The sequence below is a fragment of the Elephas maximus genome, chromosome 10 (genome assembly GCF_024166365.1).
Source record: "Elephas maximus indicus isolate mEleMax1 chromosome 10, mEleMax1 primary haplotype, whole genome shotgun sequence".
NCBI classification, from domain to species: Eukaryota; Metazoa; Chordata; class Mammalia; order Proboscidea; family Elephantidae; genus Elephas; species Elephas maximus.
The window spans coordinates 73,737,539-73,761,966 of record NC_064828.1 but is presented as its reverse complement, the minus strand read 5'-3'; the positions used below and the strand labels follow the sequence as shown (position 1 = coordinate 73,761,966).

Sequence of the window (24,428 nt, the reverse complement as noted above, 5' to 3'; positions counted from 1 at the left end):
TAAAAACAATGACCATACCAAGTGCTGGTGATGATACGGAGTAACCGGAACTTTCATGCATTGCTGGTGAAGAGTATAATAATACAACCGCCTGGGAAAGCCATTTGGGAATTTCTTATAAAGTTAAATACATACCTACTCTATTAGTTAGCAATTCCACTCCTAGTGTATATCCACAAAAATTTATATACAAGCATGTTTATATAGTAGTTTATTTATAATATCAAAAAACAGGGAAAACCTCAAATAGCCATCAAAAGAAGAAAGCATAAACAAATTGTGCTTCACTTATGCAATGGAATACCACTCAGCAACAAAAATAAATAAAATACTGATATATACAATGGCATGAATGAATGTCAAAGAAATTGTGCTGAGCAAAAGAAACCAGATACGAAAGACAGCATACTTTATAATTGTATTTTTATGAACTTCTCGAACAGGTAAAACTAATTTATGGCTTAAAAAAATAAATCAGCACGTTTATTGCCTCTGGCAGCAGGGGACTGACTGGAAAAGGGCACAATGAACTTTCAGAGGGATGGAAATGTAATATATTTTTGATTAGGATGTTGGCTACAAGGTCGTATGCATTTGTCAAAACTCATTTTTTTCTTTTTTTTTTTTTTTTACTTCTGAAGTGCTCATTTCACTGTTGTAAATTTTACCTCAAATAAAAAAAAACCTTGGGGGTCGGGGGATGGTAGCAGGGGAAGAGGAACAGAATCTCTTAAAAGATAAAAATGGCATAAAGATCCTAAGGAAGAGGACTTGATCCCTGAATTGCTTTCACACAAATTCAGTAACAAGCTAAAAGGTTAGCACAAAAACAAATCTAAAGCACAATTTAATAGGCATAAACCAAAAGAGGCAATAACAATTTATCAGTTCAGCTAAGATGATGATAGGAGCCCTGGTGGCACAACAGTTAAGTGCTCAGCTGCTAAGCAAAAGGTTATCTATCGGTTTAAACCCACACAGCAGCTCTTCAGGAGAAAGACCTCAGGATCTGCTCCCATAACGACTGCAGACTAGAAAATCCTGCAGGGCAGTTCTACTGTGTTGCATGGGGTCACTATGAGACAAAATCGACTGGATGGCACCTACTAACAAGATGATGGAGGATAAAAACTTATTAACAACAAGATGATGATGAATAAAAACTCAGTGAGTACATTAAACAAAATACTAGATTACCAGATTTAGCAAATATATTTAAAGCTATCGACTGCCAACCAGAAGGTCAGCACTTCAAAACCATCAGTGGCTCCGAGGGCAGTCTGCTTCCATAAAGATTTGCAGCCTTGGAAACCCTGTTGGGTCGCTATGAGTTGGAACTGACTCGATGGCAGTGGGTTTTGGGTTTCTTTTTTTTTTAATTTAATCTGGCAATCCAACCATTAGGTAATAAAATGCCAGCCAGACTAATTTAAGACACTGAAATTTTTTAAAAATATCTTTTACAAAATGCCCTTTGTATAATTTCCATGATAGAAATTCCTACTGAATATAAATTGAGATTGCTCATGTACCGGAAAACAACACAAAACTCGTTCTTACCTTCAGTGAAACTCCCTGCTAGGGTTATTACCACAAATACCTTCCCCTCCGGCTCCAAATCAATCTAGAAAGAGAAAAAAAGTAAAATTACACTTTACTTTAATTTTAAAGTATTTTTTGTGGGCCTCAACTCTTTACAGAGGCCAAAATGTACAAATCCCAGTCAGCAATCAGCTAAGGCTTTCATTAAAGGGAACAAGTGAAATCTCAAAGAGTAGTACAGGTTGAGACACCAGTCTAAAAGAAACTAAGCCTTTTCAGAGTTGCCGCCTTCTTAAATTTTATTCTCTTCCATTTTTTGCCTTTTCAATATATAGAGAAGCACCATATACTTTTGGTAATTGTTTCTGAGACATTCCCAACTTATGTATACCACTTGTAACAGCAGCATTTTATGAAATCCTATGGCAAGTATAAGAACTAGATAAATAAAGGTAATAATGGACTGCCAACTGCAAATCTCTAGTTGAATCAAGAAAAAGTATAAAGAACAGAATGCTGTCTCTGTCTATACCGTTTCCACCACAGTCTAGTTAATCTTAAGGAAGCACTAGAGGAAGGGAGTTTAGGTGCTTTGCAGTCACTATATTCTACTTGTTCAAAAGAATATCAATGCCCCTTAAAGTTCTTATCCATGGGCTGAAATATCAAGATATCCACTCTGCAACTGAGGCAGCTTGAAATTGTCTCCCCCACTGAGATCCCGGCTACTGCACACACCCCAGTATCCCAAAGACCCTCACACGGCATGGCGCCCAAGTGGAACGGTGCCCTCCTGACAGTGCTCTGATCACCACTAGCCAGGTGGGCAGGCTCTGCCCTTTTCATGCTGGCTGCTAACTTTACTACCTTGGATTGAGAAGTTCTTTGGGAATCGAATGGCATGAATTTACAGTTTGTCTTTAAATAAATCTTGTCAGGTTCAGCTCATGGCTATTTCTGCCTTCACCTAAAGGAGGCAGGTGAACAGAAGCTTAGTATAGATATGGTCATTTTTGATAGAATATTCAATGTGAATAAGCTGCAAATCATATGATGTGGCAGAAATAACCCTGAACTGGATAAGACCAGGACAGGGGCTTCTGTCTGGCTCTGCCACTGCCAGCTCCGTACCCCGTGCAAGGCCCTTTATCCACCCCAAGTCTCACTGTTCTCATCTGAAAGCCTAAAACCAGTTGCTGATGAGCTAATTCCAACTCATGGCAATCCCCTGTGTGTCAGAGTAGAACTGTGCTCCTTAGCATTTTCAATGACTGGTTTTTCAGATGTAGGTCACCAGGCCTTTCTGCTGAGGCAACTCAAGGTGGACTCGAACCTCCAACCTTTCAGTTATTGCCAAGTACATAACCATTTGCACCACCCAGGGGCTTCATCTGAAAGCCTATGATATTATTCACCATTTCTGACATGGCTTCCATCAGATGACCTCAAAGAATCTCAACAGTACTATTTACTGTTCTTACTATACTTCGGTGAACAGAGACCCTCCCCCCTCCCACAAAAAATGCATTGACCTTACCCAAGGTCATGACCACACCCAGTTTTCAAAATAAAAGATCCCCATTTTGCACCATCAAAAAGTTTTACCTGTTCTTATAACCCTCCCTTTTTGCATAAAATCTGTTACCAATTTGGTTACCGCCCTGTAAATCATTCCAGTGTTCAAGGTTCAAAGCAGCTATTTGTATCACAACTCCTGCTAAATTAACAATCTCCCCTTAACTATCTTAACACTACTGGCGAATCTTACAGAAGTTCTGAAAATAGAGCTCTCAGGAGAGATGACTAAACAGGATGTCAGTCTCTAATTGTCTTCACTCTCTGCCTCGACTTGTTTCAAGTCAAAAATATGTTATTTTTAAAAAACCACTCCCTTGTCTTCAATATAAAGGCCTGGCACAGAACACATGCACGCATACATACACACCCGACCTCACAGTATAAACCACTGCTGGCACAGAAGGAGCTGCTGCCAGCCTCAGGACAGGCTGCAGGGCTGCCTCTGTGATCCTCCAGGCCGCCACCAGTAAAGGCACCCTCCAACAGCGCCCCGCAGGCCCGCAAAGCAGGCCTCTCCACCCCGACAGGTCAGGAGCAGCTCTGACAGAAGGGAGATTCCACCACTTAGACCCAGGAACGCTGACAACAAGATAGGTTTGCTTCCTCATTTTTGACTCAAACCACCACGGCAGTGGAAAAGCCAGATTCAAATGCCATCTTCAAGTGAGGTTCATCTGAGGCGAATATGCTAAGAACCCCTGACTTTAGAAAAGGACTTTACAAACTGCAGGTTGAGACCCATTAGTGCATAAAAACAATCAATGGGCTGCAAACAGCAGGGTTTTAAAGGTATAACAAAACAGAGCAGAAATAAGAAACTATTTTTTTTTTTTTTTTGCTTGCAATTCTGTATACACACAGTAGTGTCTGGGGGGGTGTGGACCACACTGGGTGACACTATCAGAGGGGGTGACATCAAAATGACTGTATATAAAATTTCTGTGTAGTAGTAGTGTTCAGCAGAAATTTATTTTTTTATAAAATCCCTGTAGTTAGTTATAACAACAAAAAATTTTTCGTAAGCACACGTATTGATATACATACAAGGCTAAGACTCTATGCTAATTTACTTTATGGACCTTCTAATGAGCTCCAGTCAGAGCTATCATTATTACCCAATTACAAGGATGTTTCGAAAACACGTGCTGTTGTTTTCATTGCTGCCAGTGTTTTTACAGTCACCAATTTTCTCAAATTTTCTGGTGTTTTAGCTATAACATTGTGGTAATTAGTATGGGGGGAGGATTCACCACCATGAGTCACCTCACTGGGTGACACCAGTCCTAGTGACACCACTATACACACGCCAAGGGCATATGGGTTGCAAAGCAAAAAGGTATTTGTAGCTGCAGGTCACAGTGAAACAGTTCGAAAAATGCTGCCTTAGAAGTTTTCTGTTCCATCTACACAGTGCTGATGGGTTGTTGCTATCTATTTACAGTGGTTTTTGTTTAGGTACCTCCAGTAGCAGTCAATTCAATATCTCCGCAGCTGGTCTATTTCATTGCCAGACATCATAAAAAGATCTTTTTCTATGATCAGAAATGCAGCAACCAATAATTTCTACTCATTGATTCTAGTTCAGCACCTACTGCTGTAGTGGACTTTTTCTCTTTAGCTATAGTATCCATTCCAGCTTCTGGGAAAAGCACTCTAGTTTTATTTGAGAACTACTCCCTCCTGTACTACACAGTCCAAATGGTTCAGCTGGGATTCTACCCCAGCTCCAAAGTAGATATGTGACCCAGGCTTTGTCAATCAGAGCACTGAATCCCTCCAGCTACCGTAACTGGTCCAGAGGCGGCCCAAGCTCTGTATCTGGCCACTTGCAACTCCCTACCCTCAGTAATTGGTTCTAGTTTGGGTATATGATCCAAGGAGGTCCAATTAGGACTCTTGGAGCTACAAGGAAGAAACAAGATCTTGCTCCTACTGAACTTCGATCTGGGAGGAAATAAACTTGGGTGTCTGGAGAATGAAGCCAACAAGGAGGGGAGAGCTGAGAGAAAGAGACCAGGTCTTGATGATATCACTTAGACCTTTAGATCAAGCCTCACCTAATACATCTGGACTTTTCAGTAGTCTGAACCAATAAATTCCTTTTTTCACTTTAGCCAGTCTGAGTCCGGTTTTCTATCAAAAGACTTAGCCAAAATGGCAGCCAAAAAGAGTAAGTCAAGTATTTGAAGACAATTTTCACATCCCCTGTAGGCCTTCTAAAATCCATACTATATACTACAATCTGACTCTCTGCCTCCCTTAAGCACTGAGGCAGCTCCTACAAGCCCTAAAACATCCTGTCAAATCCAACCACATGTCTTTCTTCATCTCAACTGATCTCTCTGCAGCATCTGATCCTCTTGACAGCTTCCTCCTTCATGGGCCTCTCCCGTTCCTTGCTTCCAGGGCACCTCTCTCTCCTGGTCCTACTCTCGCTATTTCCTAACTTTTCCTCTCAGGCATCTCTTTCTCTGACTGCCTTTAAATCTTGCTTCTCCTCAGTCCTCTTTTCTTTCCATTGGACGATTCAGACCCAAGGTTTCAAAACCCAACTGAGAGACTCAACTTCAGGGTAGGAGTAGAGAAGGAAACATCTCGGAAGTTCCAGGAGGGTCAGGGTGTAGTCTGGGGTAAGAGGTAGGGTCAGATCCACTTTGTAAGCTCCATGTCTCGAGCATAGACCTCTCTCCCAAACCTGCCTATGCCTCTTTTCTGAAACTCTCCATTTCTGTGTCCCACAAGTTCCTTTAAATCAACTTGTCCAGAGTTCTACTTCTTACCTGTTAACACCTAGTCAACAACTCCCTCCCCACATTTGTGACCCCACCATATACCCTGCAGCCCATGCTGGAAGCCCAGGCTTCTTACCATGTACATCTAATCACTACCAGATTCCATCCAGTCCACTTTCTGAGTCTCTTCTAAACACGCCCCTTCCTCCGCATCCCCACTGTCTGGCCTCACCTGGACTTCTGCAAAGGCCTTCTAGCTGTTTTCTCTGTCTCCAGACTCACAGCCTCTCATCAACTGCCACTGTCCTGTTTGAAAAATGAAAATCTGACCATGCTACTTACTAACTTATAATCCTTCAATGTTTCCTCTTCCTTCCATAAAAAGGTCCAAACTCCTGAGCACAGCACATACCCCTGCACACTGTGTCCCTGACTACCTTTCAGCCTCTGCTCATTCAACCTGTATCTGAACCTACTTTGGTTACTTGTAGAATCTTGTGAGGCATGATATTTCAATCAACCTGAGAGATCAACAAATGTGTTATACGTCAGGCAGCGTACTGGGGAATGTAGTCACAAATATGGGAAAGACTCATTACCTATCTGGAGTTTATTGCTTAGTGACTTTGGGTATGCTGATCCTTCCAGATAGAAAATCCTTCACTCCATTTTTACGTGTCAAACTCCTACTTGTCCATCAAGACTCAACTCAAAAGTCACCTTTTCAGGGAGACATTCCCAGGCCTCTCTTTGATAGTTCGGCAAGTCCACATCTATATGGAGACCATTGTTGAAACCCACATCATGTGGCTGTCATTACACACTGTTCCCTAGGGCTCTGCCTTGTACATTGTTGTTGAATGAATGAGTGAATAAATTATCCCAAACTCCTTCAGCAGTTTCATTTGAGACATGGTTTACTCCTTCCTCATCATTCTGGTCATTTTCTTCCAGACATACCCCAGTGTCTTTACATCTCCATTAAACAGTGAATATCACCCTGGAGGTATGACCTGACCCTCACAGAAGACAGCAAGATCATTGCCAACCTCAATCTCAACAAGTGCTTCACTGATGCAGATACAGACTGCATGAGCACTCTGAGAAGCTCCAGTGACCCAGGTCGAGTTTGCCATCAACTAAAACCTCTGTGTCTTTTCTATGTGCAATAAAGCTTTGTTTCCCACGCCCTGTGCTGGTGCAGTGGTTAGGCCCAAAAACCCACACAAAAACCTAGGTGCTTCATATTGTTTCTGCAAAATTTCAGCTTGTTGTTCCAGGCTCCATGGTTCACTGGATCCCAGGTTCTATTTGTTCATTCATGCTATGTCTCAACCTTACAGCCTCCTAAATCAGGGCCTCGGATTAACTATGTCATCGCCTAGGGCACTGACAGAATGCCCAAGAAAATGGGGCTGAGGCAGGCTCCACAGAAAAATGGGCACATTACACGTTAGCATTCTTTTTGTAACAGTTATTCAGGGAGCATGGAATCCTCTATCCCCTTCTCACTTACAGAACATTTCTGTTGGTAAGGAGGACAACTCCTGAGCCCTCGCTGAAACCCAGAAAACAGCAGCTTGAAAAAATGACATCCTTACACACAAATAGATAAATGAACAAATGAATAAAAATCAACAAATGGCACCAGAACAATTAGACATCACATGCAAAAAAAAAAACAAACTGAAACCCTGACCCATTTTTGCAACTTGTACAAAAAAAAAAACTTTTTTTTTTTTTTTTTAAAAGGTAACTCAAAATGGATCATAGAGTTAAAATGTAAAAATGAAAACTTTAAACCTTCTAGAAGAAAACATTAGAGAAAATCTTTGGGACCTCGGGTTAAGCAAATATTTCTTAGATATGACATCAAGAGTACAATCAATAAAAGAACAAATTGATAAACTGGACATCATCAAAAACTAAAATCTCTGCTACTTGGAAGACACTGTCAAGAGAATGAAAAAACAAGACACAAACTCGGAGAAAATATTTGTAAATCGCACCTGGTATGGGACTTGTACATAGAATGCATAAAGAACTCTCAAGACTCAATAATAAGTAAACAAACCATCTAATTTTTTAAAAGGTGGACTTACCACTTCACTTCACCAAAGAAGATAGACAGATGGCAAATCAGTACATAAGAAGAAGTCCAACACCATCAGTCATTAGGAAATGTAAATTAAAACCACAGTGCAATAACACTACATACCTTATTAAAAGACCTAAAATTAAAAAGCCTGATTCTACTAGGTGTTGGTGAGGATGTGGAGTAACTGGAACTCTCATGCACTGCTAGTGGGACTGTAAAATGGTAAAGCCACTTTGGAAAACAGCTTGACAGTTTCTTAAAAAATTTACACACATGCTTACCATTTGATCTAGCCATTCTACTCCTAGGTATTTACTTAAGAATAAAGAAAGCATGTATCTGTATAAAGATCTGTACACGAACACACATAGGAGCTTTAACTGTACTAGTCAAAAAAGGGGGGAAAAAAAGTCCACCAACTGGTTAATGTACTTTAAAAATGTGATATATGCCTACCATGGAATACTAGTCAATAATAAAAAAGAATGAACTATTAACACACGTAACAGCATGGAAGAATCTCAGAATACTCAGGGAAAGAAGGCAGATGAAAAAGAGTACATTCTGTATGATTCTATCTATAGGAAACTCTAGAAAAAGCAAACTAATCTAGAGTGACAGAAAACAGATCAGCAGCTGGCTGGGGACAGAGGTAAAGGAAACAGGAGGGCTGGTACAGAGAGATTAAAAAGGGGCACAAGGCTGCCAAGACAATCCAGTGAAAAAAGAAGTCTTTTCAGCAAATGGTACTGACAATTGTATCCACACGCAGAAGAATGGAGTTGAATCCTTACTTACCTCATACGATATACAACATCAACTCAAAATGGGTCACAGACCTCAAGTAAGAACTAAAACTATAAAATTCAGAAGAAAACACACAAGTAAACTTTCGTGACCTTAGGTGAGGCAATAGTTTTGTAGATATAACACCAAAAACACAAGCAAAAAAAGGATACTCAACATTTGTACCCACATGAATCGATGTGGCCTTAAATACTACATGTTCCCATTTAAGCTTATCCTCCCCGTCTGGTTGACTAACAGAAATGGCACAGAAGACTTGGGTTCTAGTGTGAACCCTGCGCTAACTGGTCTGTGACTTTGGGCAAGCCATTCAACCTCTCTGTCATACAGAATCAGGGGGGTAAAGAAGGGGAATCAAAGATACAGATGCCCAGGTTCCATGAAAGAGCTACTGATTTAGCATTTTCTGGGAAAAGCGAAGTGGGCCAGGCACCTACAGTGTTTAAAGGTTCCATGAGTGATTCTGACACAGTTAGGCCACAGACCACCATCTGGGAACCCTGAGCTAGATGCTCTTCAAAGTCCTTTCCAGCTTTAAATGGCTCTAATTCCATGCCTACCAGATTACCCTGGACAAAGTAAATGCTCAATAAATATCTGCGGATCTGATCTAATGAGCTGAATATCATCTGACAGTGATATTGAAAACACCCTTGCTGTCTCTCTCCAAACCTCTAAAGCCTTTTGTTTTTTAGTCTGTGATAATGCAAATTTCCTACCCATGTATACTGTCGTTTTCAACACACTGAAGGGGAAGCAGTGAGGTTCTTTGCAATGAAGAGCTGCCCTTCACTAGAAAATGATTTATACAGAAGAAGAGAAGCTAAACAACTGGAAGCATCATGCCAAAATGCAGCAGGACTAATGAAAATGTCTATTAAGTGTAAGGATGCTTTTACACACATCATTAGTAAAAATGCACACTGAACATGATTTATCATCTTTCTGCTGTAACTGCAGATTGTGTTTCAAAACATGAAGCCTCCATCTTTTTGAAGAAACATTTCAGAAACTACTGGCAAGAAAAAGAATTCCATTTTCTCTTAGCATCTATTAAAAAAAGAAAGTCAGGGATTTTCCATGGAAAATATCCTTACACAAACTGAGATGAGATCTTTGGTAAATAGAAGGTTCAGGGATAAACACCCCAGGGTAGCAGCTGCTGCTTCACAGGTAAAGACGGTCCACTGCATAGGGGTTAGTACCATCTCTGAGAGTCTGAGGTAAAAGCTCTGTGGCCATAGGAAAGTCAAGTGACCACTTCAATTTCCTCACCTGTAAAAGAGGAATTATGACATTTACTATAGAATAAAGAAGACACTAAGTCACTAAGTCACAGAACGTGTTAAATATAAAAGCACTCCAAGTTGGCCACCAGTGGTATATGGACTACAAGGGCCCATTGCTCAGGAATTCTCTGTTCACTTGATGTGCCCACCAGATCTCCAGCCCCGTGCCCTGGCCAATGTTTGATTTTCTTTAACATCATATTGCAGAAACTGGGCACGTTCTCTATATCCCTGGCTCTGTCTCTTTGTCCATGAAATCAGAGGGTTGTCTAAAAACCTTTCCATGATTCTAAACAGGCTTAGATAAAAGCCTGCTCACAGGACTCAAGGGAAACACTCATTTAATTAATCGGTAATAATTTACAACCATTTCCCTTCACAAAGGGCATTAGAATTGATCACAGACAGGAAACTTCTGGCTACTTAATACTCATCTCAGCCTGGGATTAGCAGAGGGATCTAACATATTAAAAAACAATTCTTTATTCGTGCAAAGCAGAAGTTTCGCCTAGATTCTATGGGCCTTCAGTCAGACCTCTGTAATAGGGAAGGCTACAAAATTCCCATTCTTGGCTACGTGGTTTGTTTCTATAGCTTTTCTAAGTCTTATCCTACAGATAAGTAACAAAAAGAACCTAAAAGCATGATAAAGCATTTCTGATTCTCTTCCAGCTGAATCTATCAGGTTATAAAATGAGAGTTTAAATTCTTACAGGGGGAAAAAAATTCTTACTAGATTGAACCAATAAGAAGTGTGGCTGTGTTCTTAAATAACAACAATAACAGCTACCATACCTTGAACTCCATCAATGTACAGAAGCCACACTAGTGCTTAACAGACACTGTTTCTAACCTTCATAGCCTGCAAGGTTAAGTATCACCATCACATTATACAGAAGGGAAAATGGAGGCTCAATGACATTATGGAATTGACCAAGGCCTCACAAGCAATGAAGGCCAAGGGAAGACTCACATGTAGGTCAGGTCTGCTGCCCAGCCTCCCTCATGTCCGTCGTGACAACATCTGCCTGCAGGTTACTGCAGGTCTGTCTGCTGCCTCCCGTTCAACCTGAAGCCACCCCAACCTGGCTTCCAGCATATGAGGTCATCACCTGTCTCCCCTGGGAGCACAGGCAAGACTCGTGCCACCAGCACCTGAGGCTGCTCTCTGCTAACTGCCAGCCCTCTCGCCTCCTCACTGCCAAGGCCAGGGGGAGTGGCACCAGCCTGACGGTGTCCCTCGATAGCTCCCAGCGAGAACACAAGGCACAAGAGGCTAAGCACAGCCAAGTCTATTTGCTGGGGCCGATGCAATGAGGTAGGCAGTGCAGGCCCCGCGAGTTAGCTAGCTGCCTGGAGACCTCGAGTCAGCATCCTGTGCTGCAGACACACCACATGGCCCCTCCCATGGAAAGAGTTTTAAAGGAGGTGAATGAGACAAATGCTATGCCCCTGAAGATTTTCTACTTCCAGCTCTGTATCAATCAGACAAGTTTTAAGCATTAAAAGGACAAGAACAGAGAAAAAGAATGAATAGATGGAGAACAGGGGCAGTGAAACTATTCTGTATGGTACTATAATAGCGGACACATGACACTATGCATTTGTCAAAATGCACAGGACTGTACCACACAGAGTGAACCTTTATGTAAGCTATAGACTTAAGTTAATAACAATGTATCAATATTGGTTCATCAAGTGCAACCAATGGACCAGAGAAATGCAAGGTGTTACACACCTACCACAGCCTCCACTGAGGCCAGTACAACTAGATACTGCCCAGCTACCACCACTGACTGCTCTGACAGGGATCACAACAGAGGGTCCCAGACAGAGCTGGAGAAAAACGTAGAACAAAATTCTAACTCAAAAGAAAGATCAGACTTGCAGGCCTGACAGAGACTGGAGAAACCCTGAAGGGATGGCCCCCAGATACCCTTTCAGCTCAGTAATCAGGTCACTCCTGAGGTTCACCCTTCAGCCAAAGATTGGACAGGCCCATGAAACAAAATGGGACTAAAGGAGCACATCAGCCCTGGGGCAGGAGGAACAGGAGGGAACAGGAAAGCTGGTAATAGGGAACCCAGGGTTTAGAAGAGAGAGTATTGACATGTCATGAGGTTGTTAACCAATGTCACACAACAATGTGTATACTGTTTGATGAGAAACTAGTTTGTTCTAATTGTATCTAAAGTACAGTTTAAAAAAAAAGAGAGAGAAATGCAAGATGTTAAACTCGAAAAACAAACAAAAAAAACCAGTTGCTGTTGAGTTGACTCCAACTGATGGTGACCCCATGTGTGTTAGAGTAGAACTGTCCTCCCTAGGGTTTTCCACAGCTGATGTTTTAGAAGTAGATGTCCAGGCTTTTTTTCTGAGGCACTTCAGGGTAGGCTCCAACCTCCAACCTTTTGGTTAGCAGCCAAGTGTGTTAACCTCCCAGGAATTTCACAAGATGTTCAGAATAGGAGAAACTGTCTGCAGGGGGAGAAGAGCCTATGGGAACTCTCTGTATTTTCAGGACAATTTTTCTGTGAACCTGAAACAATAAAGTCTATTAAGGAAAAAAACCAATGCTGTTTCTAACATCTTTAAAAACAAACAACAACGAATATACTAAAAAGTTAATACACTAAAAAGTACCACAGATTAAAAGAAAGATGAGGGCAGAAACTGAACAGAAAAAGTAATGCTTATCAAATCTGAATGAAGTTTAAAAATGAAGGAAAACATTATTATTATTTTAGTGAGTAAATCCTCAGTCTGTCCCTCATCCTAAGTGTGGTCAGAGGGGAGGGGGCATCGGCAAAGAGCCTCAGGCTGTGATCATAGCTCTGGCACCGTAAACCTGCCACTCAGGCAGGTCATCTGGCTTCTGTGCTTCAACAATGAGGGGGTAGATCAAACCTTTAAGATCCTTTTCATATCTAAATAGTCTATGATTCCAAGTTCAAAACCTGGAATCTCTACAGGGCAAGTAAAGACATCTGAAGACTATGAAGAAGTTGCCCCTAAAACACATCCTTTAACTCCTGGAACTAACAGAAAGCCTCCGCAGAGTAGCAGGATACAAGATGAACATACAAAAATCAGTTGGATACCTATACGCCAAAAAAGAGAGCACAGAAAAAGAAATCAGGAAAACAATACCATTTATAATAGAGCCTAAAAAGATAAAACACTTAGGTAACCAGAGACGTAAAAGACTTATACAGAAAAGGCTTCAAAACACTACTACAAGAAGCCAAAACAGGCCTACATAAATGGAAAACATACCATGTTGAGGGACAGGAAGACTCCACATTATGAGTGCTGACACATTGTGGGGATTGCAACCAATGTCACAAAACAATTTGTGTTATGAATTTTTAAATGAGAAACTAATTTACTCCCTACAACCTTTGAGTGTTGCCTAGGGAGAGCTCTCAGCCCCATGATGAGCCTTCTTCTCTGAGAGGAAACGCCATAGGAAAGGAGAAACATTAGAAGTTGAGGTCTAGTAAGCTTTGCCATAGATACTGAGTTATCTTTCTAGGGTAAAAAATGACATCTCAAATATTTGCAATGAAATAATTATTCCCTCTGACTCTGCCCCATCCTAAAATATTTTAACTGAAGCTATAGGTTAAAAAAAAAAAAGGTTACAAATAAACCCAGAATAATTCTATATCGTCTGTTCCCATAATCCATTGTAATGGAGGAAGAAGGCAAAAGCTCTAGGAAAAAAAAGAGGAATAAGTCAAAATTATGCATTTAGCGCATATAAGCTGGGCCTTCATTACTCATTGCTCAGGCTCTAGGTCTATCCCAATAGTTATTATATGACAACACCTTTATTCTTTTGGCCTTCTGGGAATATGGAGAGATGAAAGCTCCGAAGAAGAAGGGACATTCGTGCCATTTTTAGAAATTTAGGTAACACTTTGTTAGGTGGACCAGGGAAGGAGAGGCATCCAGACAGAAGGGAAGTAGATGCAAACACACAGAGGGCCTATTAGGGGTTGCACATGGTGAGTGTAGACTATGTATACCAGACACATCAGAAACAAGGCTGGGAGGAAAGTGGGTCAGATCAGAAATGGCCTTATGACATGGTAGGAGGCTGGATCTAATCCAGTGGGCAGTGGGGAACCACTAAGTGGTTTCAATCAGCAAATTTACAGGGTCATACCCACATGTCAAATCCCTACAGATGGAGTGTTAGCGTTATAAGGGGAGAGAAGCTGATGGTAGGCATACACGTTGAAGGCTATTTCAATAGTCTTAGTGAAATAGGTGGTGAGACGAGCTAAAAAGGCAGCAGAGGGGATGGAGAGGAGGAGGCAGAAAGGGGAAAGGTACAAAAGGGAGCAGCAGCTAGACTTTGTAACCGAAAGGGGGGAATGGCCTCCAGGGAGGATGATGATTCCTGGTGTGACCATCACCCATGTCAACGGAGCACTGATGCAGCTGTCCTTAAGGTCTTCTCCAAGTTCAGAGGCAGAACACCAGGAACATGTAAATTATAATCCAGTGCAGAGTAAATTGAAGCAGTAAATGACAACATCAAAAGCACTGTCCAGATCAGGAGGAACAATCACTGGGCCAGGGCTTCACCTGGGAGGTGTGACCTGAGTTGAGGCCCCAAAGGGAAGTTTTGCTAAGTGGAAAGAGACCATTTGTGAGTCAAGAGCACGCGGTGAGCAGAAACTATATCAAGGCACAAACCAGCCCAGTGTGGTTGAAGTGGAACGTCCAGATAGGTGAGAAAGAGAGAAGGTTAGAGGCAAAACTGAAGAAAGAGCTGCACCCAGAGAGTTTTAACCTTATTATGCAGGCTAAGGGGAGTCATTAGAGGTGTTTGATTATGTAAGAGAACAGAGAGTAACACGCAAAAGGGCATTTTGTCAACTACATCAATGAATGGGGGACAGCTACTGTTTTTCGAAAGGGTAGAAATAGGCAGAAATTAAAATTTATACGAAGACAGCAAATAAAAGGAGTAATATCAAAGAAGTATTGCGTTTTGAGTTGGGGTGACCTAGACCAGGAATTAGCAAACTATGGCCCACAGGTCAAATTTGGCCTATTTTTGTAAGTAAAGTTTTACTGGAACACAGCCATACCCATTTTCTTTTACTTATCACCTATGGCTGCTGTTGTACCACAATGGCAGACCTGAGTATTTGCCACAAAACCATATGGCCTGCAAGACCAAATATATTTGCTACCTGGCCCTTTACAGAAAAAAGCACAGCCAAAAATATTTACTATCTTACCCTTTATAGAAAAAGTCTGCCAACCCCCAACCTAGACAATAGTTGCTATTAATCAACCAGTGAACTCAGTGGGGGGAAGGAAAATGTTTTAGAAGGGAAGGAAATGAGTTCAAATTTGGACACAAAGGTTCCCAAATAGAAACATCTGGCAAGGGGTTGGAAATTAAGACAAATTGTGAAGATAGATAGGATTGGGGTTATTATTTGCAAATCTTTCTCAAATGGTGATCACAAAAGCCATGAAAGTTTTCAAATAAAAGAGAAAGCAGATTCATTTAGGAGATGAAAGAAGAATGAGAAAGATGCAGCCTGAGAAGTGGGGGGAGTCATTCAAGGGCAATGTCATATAACATTGGAGGAAAGGGTTTCAAAAAAGAGAAGTCAAATGCTACAGAGGCGGAGGAGGTAAATGAGGACTTTAAAGGGGTCGCTAGGTTTGAAAACTGGGTAGACTTATTCCATGATATCCACCCAACCTTTGGGCAGCTCTTTTGGAAAGATCCTCTTCATAGTAAGTTAAAACCCATCCATATCCCTGTTAACTTCCACCTGCAGGATTAATTCCACTTTTTACTCTGCAGAGATGGAGAGAGAGATGTAGAGAACAGAAGAAAAACAGGAAGGAACATGAAGGTTAATTAATCTACAAGAACTTAATTGAGTTGGAAGGTAAAAGTAGAAATGCAAGTTAGGTAGAAGGCTTTGGACGCCAAGATAAGAGTTGAAATTTAATTTCAAATCATTAGACTAGTAACAGTCTAAAAAGAACTGGCTGGAGGACAAGCTGGAGAAAAACAGTCTGGGTTTGGGGGGAGGGTGCAGTTGAGGGTCTATTCCAACAATACAGGTGTGTGGTGGAGAAGACAAAAGTAAAATACAAAAGGAGGCTCAGTATGACTTGGGGGCTAATGGTTAAGAACTAAGAAAGGCTAAAAGGGTTCCAGTATCAGAAACACTGGAAGACTGATGGTAGTCCTGGAAGAAATAAGGGAATCTAAAAGGTCAGTTGGCTTGGGATGTCTCTGGTTTTAAAACATACTGATTTAGGAGAGAGATATCCAGGTGGAAATATCTGACCAAAAGATAGATAGGGACCTGAGACTTAAAGGTCTGGGGTAAAGGCAGAGTTGTAGGAGTCATCCATGCAGCAGGGAAAACTGAACCCCAAGAGAGTTGGCACCCATGGAGAGAAGGTACAGTTCAAGGAATAAAGGGTTAAAGATCAAACCCATGTTTAGAAGATGTGAGAAAGCCAAACCAGCAAAAGGGAAAGAAGAGAGTCTAGAAAGGCACACTATATACTTCTGGTCCCCCCAACAGTTTCACACCCTTTCCATTCAGCTTCACAATCGCTTTCTGAGCCAGGAAAACTATACCCCATCACTGCCACTGCATCGACAGAGTCACTCAGAAGTAAGTGACTTCATAAATTGGCAGCAGGTTGAGCTAGATTTGAATTTTAGGACCTAGAAGTACCATTTGCACCCCCGTGAAGAGAATCCTCATGCATTTATGGCTTTTTAATAAACCTCATTAAAATTAGTCTCTGTCACACAAAAAGCTTTCATTTTTTAACATTCACTTATCTCATTCTCTCATTTCTTTCTACATGAACTTTTGCCTGTTCTTAGGAACCCGTTTCACAACCACAACTGCAACCCAACGAGCACTTTAGGGCATAACTGGCCATCCTTTAAGTAGGGGCTGAGGACAGTGATTTCCTTTTTTAAGAGTACAGTATAGACAAGAGGCAAAAAAGAGTGTCTTTATAGACACAAAGCCTGACAAGCACGACCTCAATCAGACAATCTAGGTTGACATTAACAGTAATAAGTCACATTGATAGTGTGCTCTCTTAATATGAAGTGATGAAAATGGCACTTTACCTCTGTGGTCTTCCTCCCCAAAACCCATAACCCCTGTTTAACCATAAGAAAAACATCAGAAAAACCCAAATTGAAGGACATTCAAAAAACACTTGGCCAGTATTCTTCAAACTGTCAAGGTCATCAAAAACAAGAAAAGTCTGAGAAGCTGTCACAGCCAAGAAGAGACTAAGAGACAGGACAACTGAACGTAATAAGGTATCCTGGGTGGCATCCTGGAGCAGCGAAAGAATACTGGCTAAAAATGAAAGAAACCTGAAGAAAGTATGGGCTTTAGTTAATAATAATGTATCAGTATTGGCTCATTAGTTGTGAAGAAGAATGAGGCATCAGGATTGGAGGAAGACTCATTAACAACCCGCGTTATGCAGATGACACAACCTTGCTTGCTGAAAGTGAAGAGGACTTGAAGCACTTACTGATGAAGGTCAAAGGCTACAGCCTTCAGTATGGATTACACCTCAACATAAAGAAAACAAAAATCCTCACAACTGGACCAATAAGCAACATCATGATAAATGGAGAAAAGATTGAAGTTGTCAAGGATTTCATTTTACTCAGACTCACAATCAATGCCCATAGCAGCAGCAGTCAAGATATCAAATGACGCACTGCATTGGACAAATCTGCTGCAAAAGACCTCTTTAAAGTGTTAAAAAGCAAAGATGTCACCTTGAGGACTAAGGTGCTCCTGACTCAAGCCACAGTGTCTTCAGTCACCTCTTATGCATGTGAAACTTGGACAATGAATAAGGAAGACTGAATAACAATCAATGTCTTTGAATTACGGTGTTGTAAAGAACATTGAATATACTGTGGACTGCCAGAAGAACGAACAAATCTGTCTTGGAAGAAGTACAGCCAGAATGCTCCTTAGAAGCGATGATGGTTGAGACCTCCTCTCACCTACTTTAGATATGTTATCAGAAGGGACCAGTCCCTGGAGAAGACCATCATCCTTTGTAAAGCAGAGGGTCATCGAAAAAGAGGAAGACCCTCAACAAAATGGATTGACACAGTGGCTACAACAATGGGCTCAAGCATAGCAACGATTGTGAGGGTGGCGCAGGACCAGGCAGTATTTTGTTTTGTTGAACATAGGGTTGCTATGAGTCAGAACCGACTCAGCAGCTCCTGACAGCTATGTAACAGTTGTGACGAATGTACCGTACTAAAGTAAATCAAAACAAACCTAGTGCAGATAAGTTGGTTTTGGCTTATGGTGACCCCATGTGTTACCGAGTAGAACTGAGCTCCACAGGGTTTTCTTCATTGTAATCTTTATGGAAACAGATCGCCAGGCCTTTCTTCCACAGCACTGCTGGGTGGGTTTGAATCACTAATCTTTCCATTAGCAGCTGAGCACAACTTGTGTCACCCAGTCATGTTGATAGTGTGTGTCCTTAAATGACGTGATAAAAATGGCACTTTGTTAATAAGAGGGGAAACTGGGTTTGTGCTATATGAAAACTCTCTGTACTGCCTTCACAATTTTTCTGTAAATCTAAAACAAAAAAGCTTATTTAAAAAAAAAAAATGCTTTCACTGACCCCTAAATCCAGGTAACTCTTAAAGACATTAAAACCTGAATTAGTCAGGTGATATATTCGATACTTTCACCAAATGAAAGGAAGCAGCAGTACAAAAGAGCACCTGACCTTTTAAGATGGTGTATGTAACATTACCATGTTAATGCTAAGTTGTCCCTGTTCCCAACTTTCCCATCTGGCACCCTGTTAGCACATCCCAGTATGAGCTAGTGTTACTCCACGTTCCGGCAGTGAGCCCCTCAGGACTTTTAGAAGTGTTCCTTTCTCCAAATTGCTTTCAGACAAGCTGTTGGTGAAAAGTGTCATTCCTTAAGCTAGAAGTAGTTACTCCTGTATACTTAACTAGACCCAATTAGAGAGAGAGAACCTGTGTACATGTGTGTGTACGTGTGGGTGTGTGTGTAAAATCAACTACAAACGTCTTCCAACTACAAACGTCTTACAACGAACATCTAAGATAATGAGTAATTTTTTATTTTTTAAGAGCCAAGGCTATGTAATGAGAATGACCTCATGCCCATTATTCTATCTGATTTCACAAAATCTGAACAGGAACTATTATTTAAAAACGGATAAAGATTTGGAGCAGGTTTTTAAGGCAAGCCCGGCTTTTTGCTTTTCTCCCCAAAGCTGAGGGAGTAAGAACTGCAAGCACTTCTCCTAGTTCCCCAGAGCCAGAATCCCCTGATGTCCTTATAGTAAGTGCAGGTCCACCCCCAGGCCTAGTTGACCAGCATCCCATTTTAACAAGCTCCGCTGGTAAGTCAATGCCTGCTCAAGTTTGGGAGCCATTGTGGTTAGTTCTTCCTTCACTGTTCTTGTCACCACCCAATCCTTTCGTCCTCCAACAAATTTAAAAAGTGTACAGGAGGCGGGGCCAAAATGGCGGACTAGGTGGACGCTACTGCAGATCCCTCTTGCAACAAAGACTCGGAAAAACAAGTGAATCGATCACATACATAACAATCTACAAACTCTGAACAACAAACACAGACTTAGAGACGGAGAACGAACAAATACGGGCAGACAGCGATCGTTTTCAGAACCAGGAGCCAGCGTATCAGGCAGGTGACCTTCGGAGCCCGATCTGGGGCAGAGCCCAGCAGGGCAGACGCACAGACAAGGGGCCCAGCCCTAGCCCCTGAACTCATCCCGGGAGGGAGCCTAGCCGGCTGGCGCGGGCAGCATACCAGCACAGCCGGTGGGAGAAGTACCCGGGAGTAAGTGACTGATCTTGGAGCGGGGAGAGCAGCCTCCCAGCCAGGGAGCCGTCCCGCCGGGAGTTTGGCGGGGAGCGGGCGTGGCGTGAGCGTGGGGATCAGCTATATTTCCCTAAAGTGACCCCGGGGGGGGGGCCCAGATGTTCGTGGAGGTGACGCCCACCCAGTTCGCGCGTGTGGCACGGTGCACCGGAGGGAGAAGTCTCCGGGAGGAAGTGACTGGTCTTGGAGCGGGGAGAGCAGCGTCCCAGCCGGGGAGCCGTCCCGCCGCGATTTTGGCGGGCGCGGGCGGAGCGTGAACGTGGGGATCAGATCTATATTTTGAGGTGCTACACTCCTGGCTCTCCGATCCCTCCCCCACCCTCCCCAGGTGGCTCCATTAACATCCGAATACCCGGAGCCAGAGGGAGAATTCAGATAGGGATCTGACTGCATTTTTTTTTTTTTAGCTGATTACCTGGACAAACTAGTTTCCCAATGATGGCTCGGAGACAGCAGTCCATATCAAACCACATAAAGAAACAGACCATGACAGCTTCTCCAACCCCCCAAACAAAAGAATCAAAATCTTTCCCAAATGAAGATACAATCCTGGAATTATCAGATACAGAATATAAAAAACTAATTTACAGAATGCTTAAAGACATCACAAATGAAATTAGGCTAACTGCAGAAAAAGCCAAGGAACACACTGATAAAACTGTGGAAGAACTCAAAAAGATTATTCAAGAACATAGTGGAAAAATTATTAAGTTGCAAGAATCCATAGAGAGACAGCATGTAGAAATCCAAAAGATTAACATTAAAATTACAGAATTAGACAACTCAATAGGAAGTCAGAGGAGCAGACTAGAGCAATTAGAATGTAGACGGGGACATCTGGAGGACCAGGGAATCAACACCCACATAGCTGAAAAAAAATCAGATAAAAGAATTAAAAAAAATGAAGAAACCCTAAGAATCATGTGGGACTCTATCAAGAAGGATAACCTGCGAGTGATTGGAGTCCCAGAACAGGGAGGGGGGACAGAAAACACAGAGAAAATAGTTGAAGAACTCCTGACACAAAACTTCCCTGACATCATGAAAGACGAAAGGATATCTATCCAAGATGCTCATCGAACCCCACTTAAGATTGATCCAAAAAGAAAAACACCAAGACATATTATCATCAAACTTGCCAAAACCAAAGACAAACAGAAAATTTTAAAAGCAGCCAGGGAGAAAAGAAAGGTTTCCTTCAAGGGAGAATCAATAAGAATAAGTTCAGACTACTCAGCAGAAACCATGCAGGCAAGAAGGGAATGGGACGACGTATACAGAGCACTGAAGGAGAAAAACTGCCAACCAAGGATCATATATCCAGCAAAACTCTCTCTGAAATATGAAGGAGAAATTAAGATATTTACAGATAAACACAAGTTTAGAGAATTTGCAAAAACTAAACCAAGACTGCAAGAAATGCTAAAGGAGATTGTTTGGCCTGATGACCAATAATATCAGGTACCAGCACAATACAAGATCACAAAACAGAACGTCCTGATATCAACGCAACTCAAATAGGGAAAGCACAAAAACAAACAAATTAAGATTAATTCTAAAAAACAAATAAATAAACAAAATAATACACATAACAGGGAATCATGGAAATCAATAGATAAACGATCACAATAATCAAAAAGAGGGACTAAATATAGGAGGCATTGAACTGCCAGATGGAGAGTGATACAAGGCGATATAGAACGATACAAGTTAGGTTTTTACTTAGAAAAATAGGGGTAAATAATAAGGTAACCACAAAAAGGAATATCAATTCCATAACTGAAGAAAAAAGCCAAGAAAAACGTAACGACTCAACTAACATAAAGTTAAACATTATGAAAATGAGGATCTCACAATCTACTAAGAAAAACATCTCAGCACAAAAAAGTATGTGGAAAAATGAAATGGCCAACAACACACATGAAAAGGCATCAAAATGACAGCACTAAAAACATATTTATCTATAATTACGCTGAATGTAAATGGACTAAATGCACCAATAAAGAGACAGAGAGTCACGGACTGGATAAAGAAACACGATCCATCTATATGCTGCCTACAAAAGACACACCTTAGACTTAGAGACACAAACAAACTAAAACTCAAAGGATGGGGAAAAAAATATATCAAGCAAACAACAATCAAAAAAGAGCAGGAGTGGCAATATTAATTTCTGACAAAACAGACTTTAAAGTTCCATCAGAAGGGATAAGGAAGGACACTATATAATGATAAAAGGGACAATTGATCAGGAAGACATAACCATATTAAATATTTATGCACCCAATGACAGGGCTGCAAGATACATAAATCAAATTTTAACAGAATTGAAAAGTGAGATAGACACCTCCACATTTATAGTAGGAGACTTCAACACACCACTTTCGGAGAAGGACAGGACATCCAGTAAGAAGCTCAATAGAGACACGGAAGACCTACTTACAACAATCAACCAACTTGACCTCATTGACTTATACAGAACTCTCCACTCAACTGCTGCAAAATATACTTTTTTTTCTAGTGCACATGGAACATTCTCTAGAACAGACCACATATTAGGTCATAAAACAAATCTTTGCAGAATCCAAAACATCGAAATATTACAAAGCATCTTCTCAGACCACAAGGCAATGAAACTAGAAATCAATAACAGAAAAACTAGGGAAAAGAAATCAAATACTTGGAAAATGAACAATACCCTCCTGAAAAAAGACTGGGTTATAGAAGACATCAAGGAGGGAATAAGGAAATTCTTAGAAAGCAACGAGAATGAAAATACTTCCTATCAAAACCTCTGGGACACAGCAAAAGCAGTGCTCAGAGGCCAATTTATATCGATAAATGCACACATACAAAAAGAAGAAAGAGCCAAAAGCAGAGAACTGTCCTGACAACTTGAACAAATAGAAAGTGAGCAACAAAAGAACCCATCAGCCACCAGAAGAAAACAAATAATAAAAATCAGAGCTGAACTAAATGAATTAGAGAACAGAAAAACAATTGAAAGAATTAACAAAGTCAAAGGCTGGTTCTTTGAAAAAATTAACAAAATTGATAAACCATTGGCTAGACTGACTAAAGAAAAACAGGAAAGGAAAAAAATAACCCGAATAAGAAACGAGAAGGACCACATCACAACAGAGCCAAATGAAATTAAAAGAATCATTTCAGATTACTACGAAAAATTGTACTCTAACAAATTTGAAAACCTAGAAGAAATGGATAAATTCTTGGAAAAATACTACCTACCTAAACTAACACATTCAGAAGTAGAACAACTAAATAGACCCATAACAAAAAAAGAGATTGAAACGGTAATCAAAAAACTTCCAACAAAAAAAAGTCCTGGCCCAGACGGCTTCACTGCAGAGTTCTACCAAACCTTCAGAGAAGACTTAACACCACTACTACTGAAGGTATTTCAAAGCATAGAAAAAGACGGAATACTACCCAACTCATTCTATGAAGCTACCATCTCCCTGATACCAAAACCAGGTAAAGACATTACAAAAAAAGAAAATTATAGACCTATATCCCTCATGAACATAGATGCAAAAATCCTCAACAAAATTCTAGCCAATAGAATCCAACAACACATCAAAAAAATAATTCACCCTGATCAAGTGGGATTTATACCAGGTATGCAACGCAGGTTTAATATCAGAAAAACCATTAATGTAATCCATCACATAAATAAAACAAAAGATAAAAACCACATGATCTTATCGATAGATGCAGAAAAGGCATTTGACAAAGTTCAACACCCATTTATGACAAAAACTCTTACCAAAATAGGAATTGAAGGAAAATTCCTCAACATAATAAAGGGCATCTATGCAAAGCCAACAGCTAGTATCACTCTAAATGGAGAGAACCTGAAAGCATTTCCCTTGAGAACGGGAACCAGACAAGGATGCCCTTTATCACCGCTCCTATTCAACATCGTACTTGAAGTCCTAGCCAGGGCAATTAGGCTAGACAAAGAAATAAAGGGTACCCAGATTGGCAAGGAGGAAGTAAAGCTATCACTATTCGCAGATGACATGATCGTATACATGGAAAACCCTAAAGAATCCTCCAGAAAACTACTGAAACTAATAGAAGAGTTTGGCAGAGTCTCAGGTTATAAAATAAACATACAAAAATCACTTGGATTCCTCTACATCAACAAAAAGAACACTGAAGAGGAAATAACCAAATCAATACCATTCACAGTAGCCCCCAAGAAGATAAAATACTTAGGAATAAATCTTACCAAGGATGTAAAAGACCTATACAAAGAAAACTATAAAGCTCTGCTACAAGAAATTCAAAAGGACATACTTAAGTGGAAAAACATACCCTGCTCATGGATAGGAAGACTTAACATAGTAAAAATGTCTATTCTACCAAAAGCCAGCTATACATATAACGCACTTCCAATCCA

At 40.9% G+C, this 24,428-nt stretch overlaps 1 protein-coding gene across 1 annotated transcript in view; it reads right to left on the bottom strand.

Moving 5' to 3' along the window:
- Nucleotides 1–24,428, bottom strand: part of PRKCH (protein kinase C eta) — a 278,206-nt gene that overhangs the window by 195,900 nt on the left and 57,878 nt on the right. Inside the window, exon 2 of the mRNA XM_049899308.1 lies at nt 1,561–1,624. Coding sequence (XP_049755265.1) covers nt 1,561–1,624 — 64 coding nt within the window. The remainder of the gene's footprint in view (nt 1–1,560; nt 1,625–24,428) is intronic.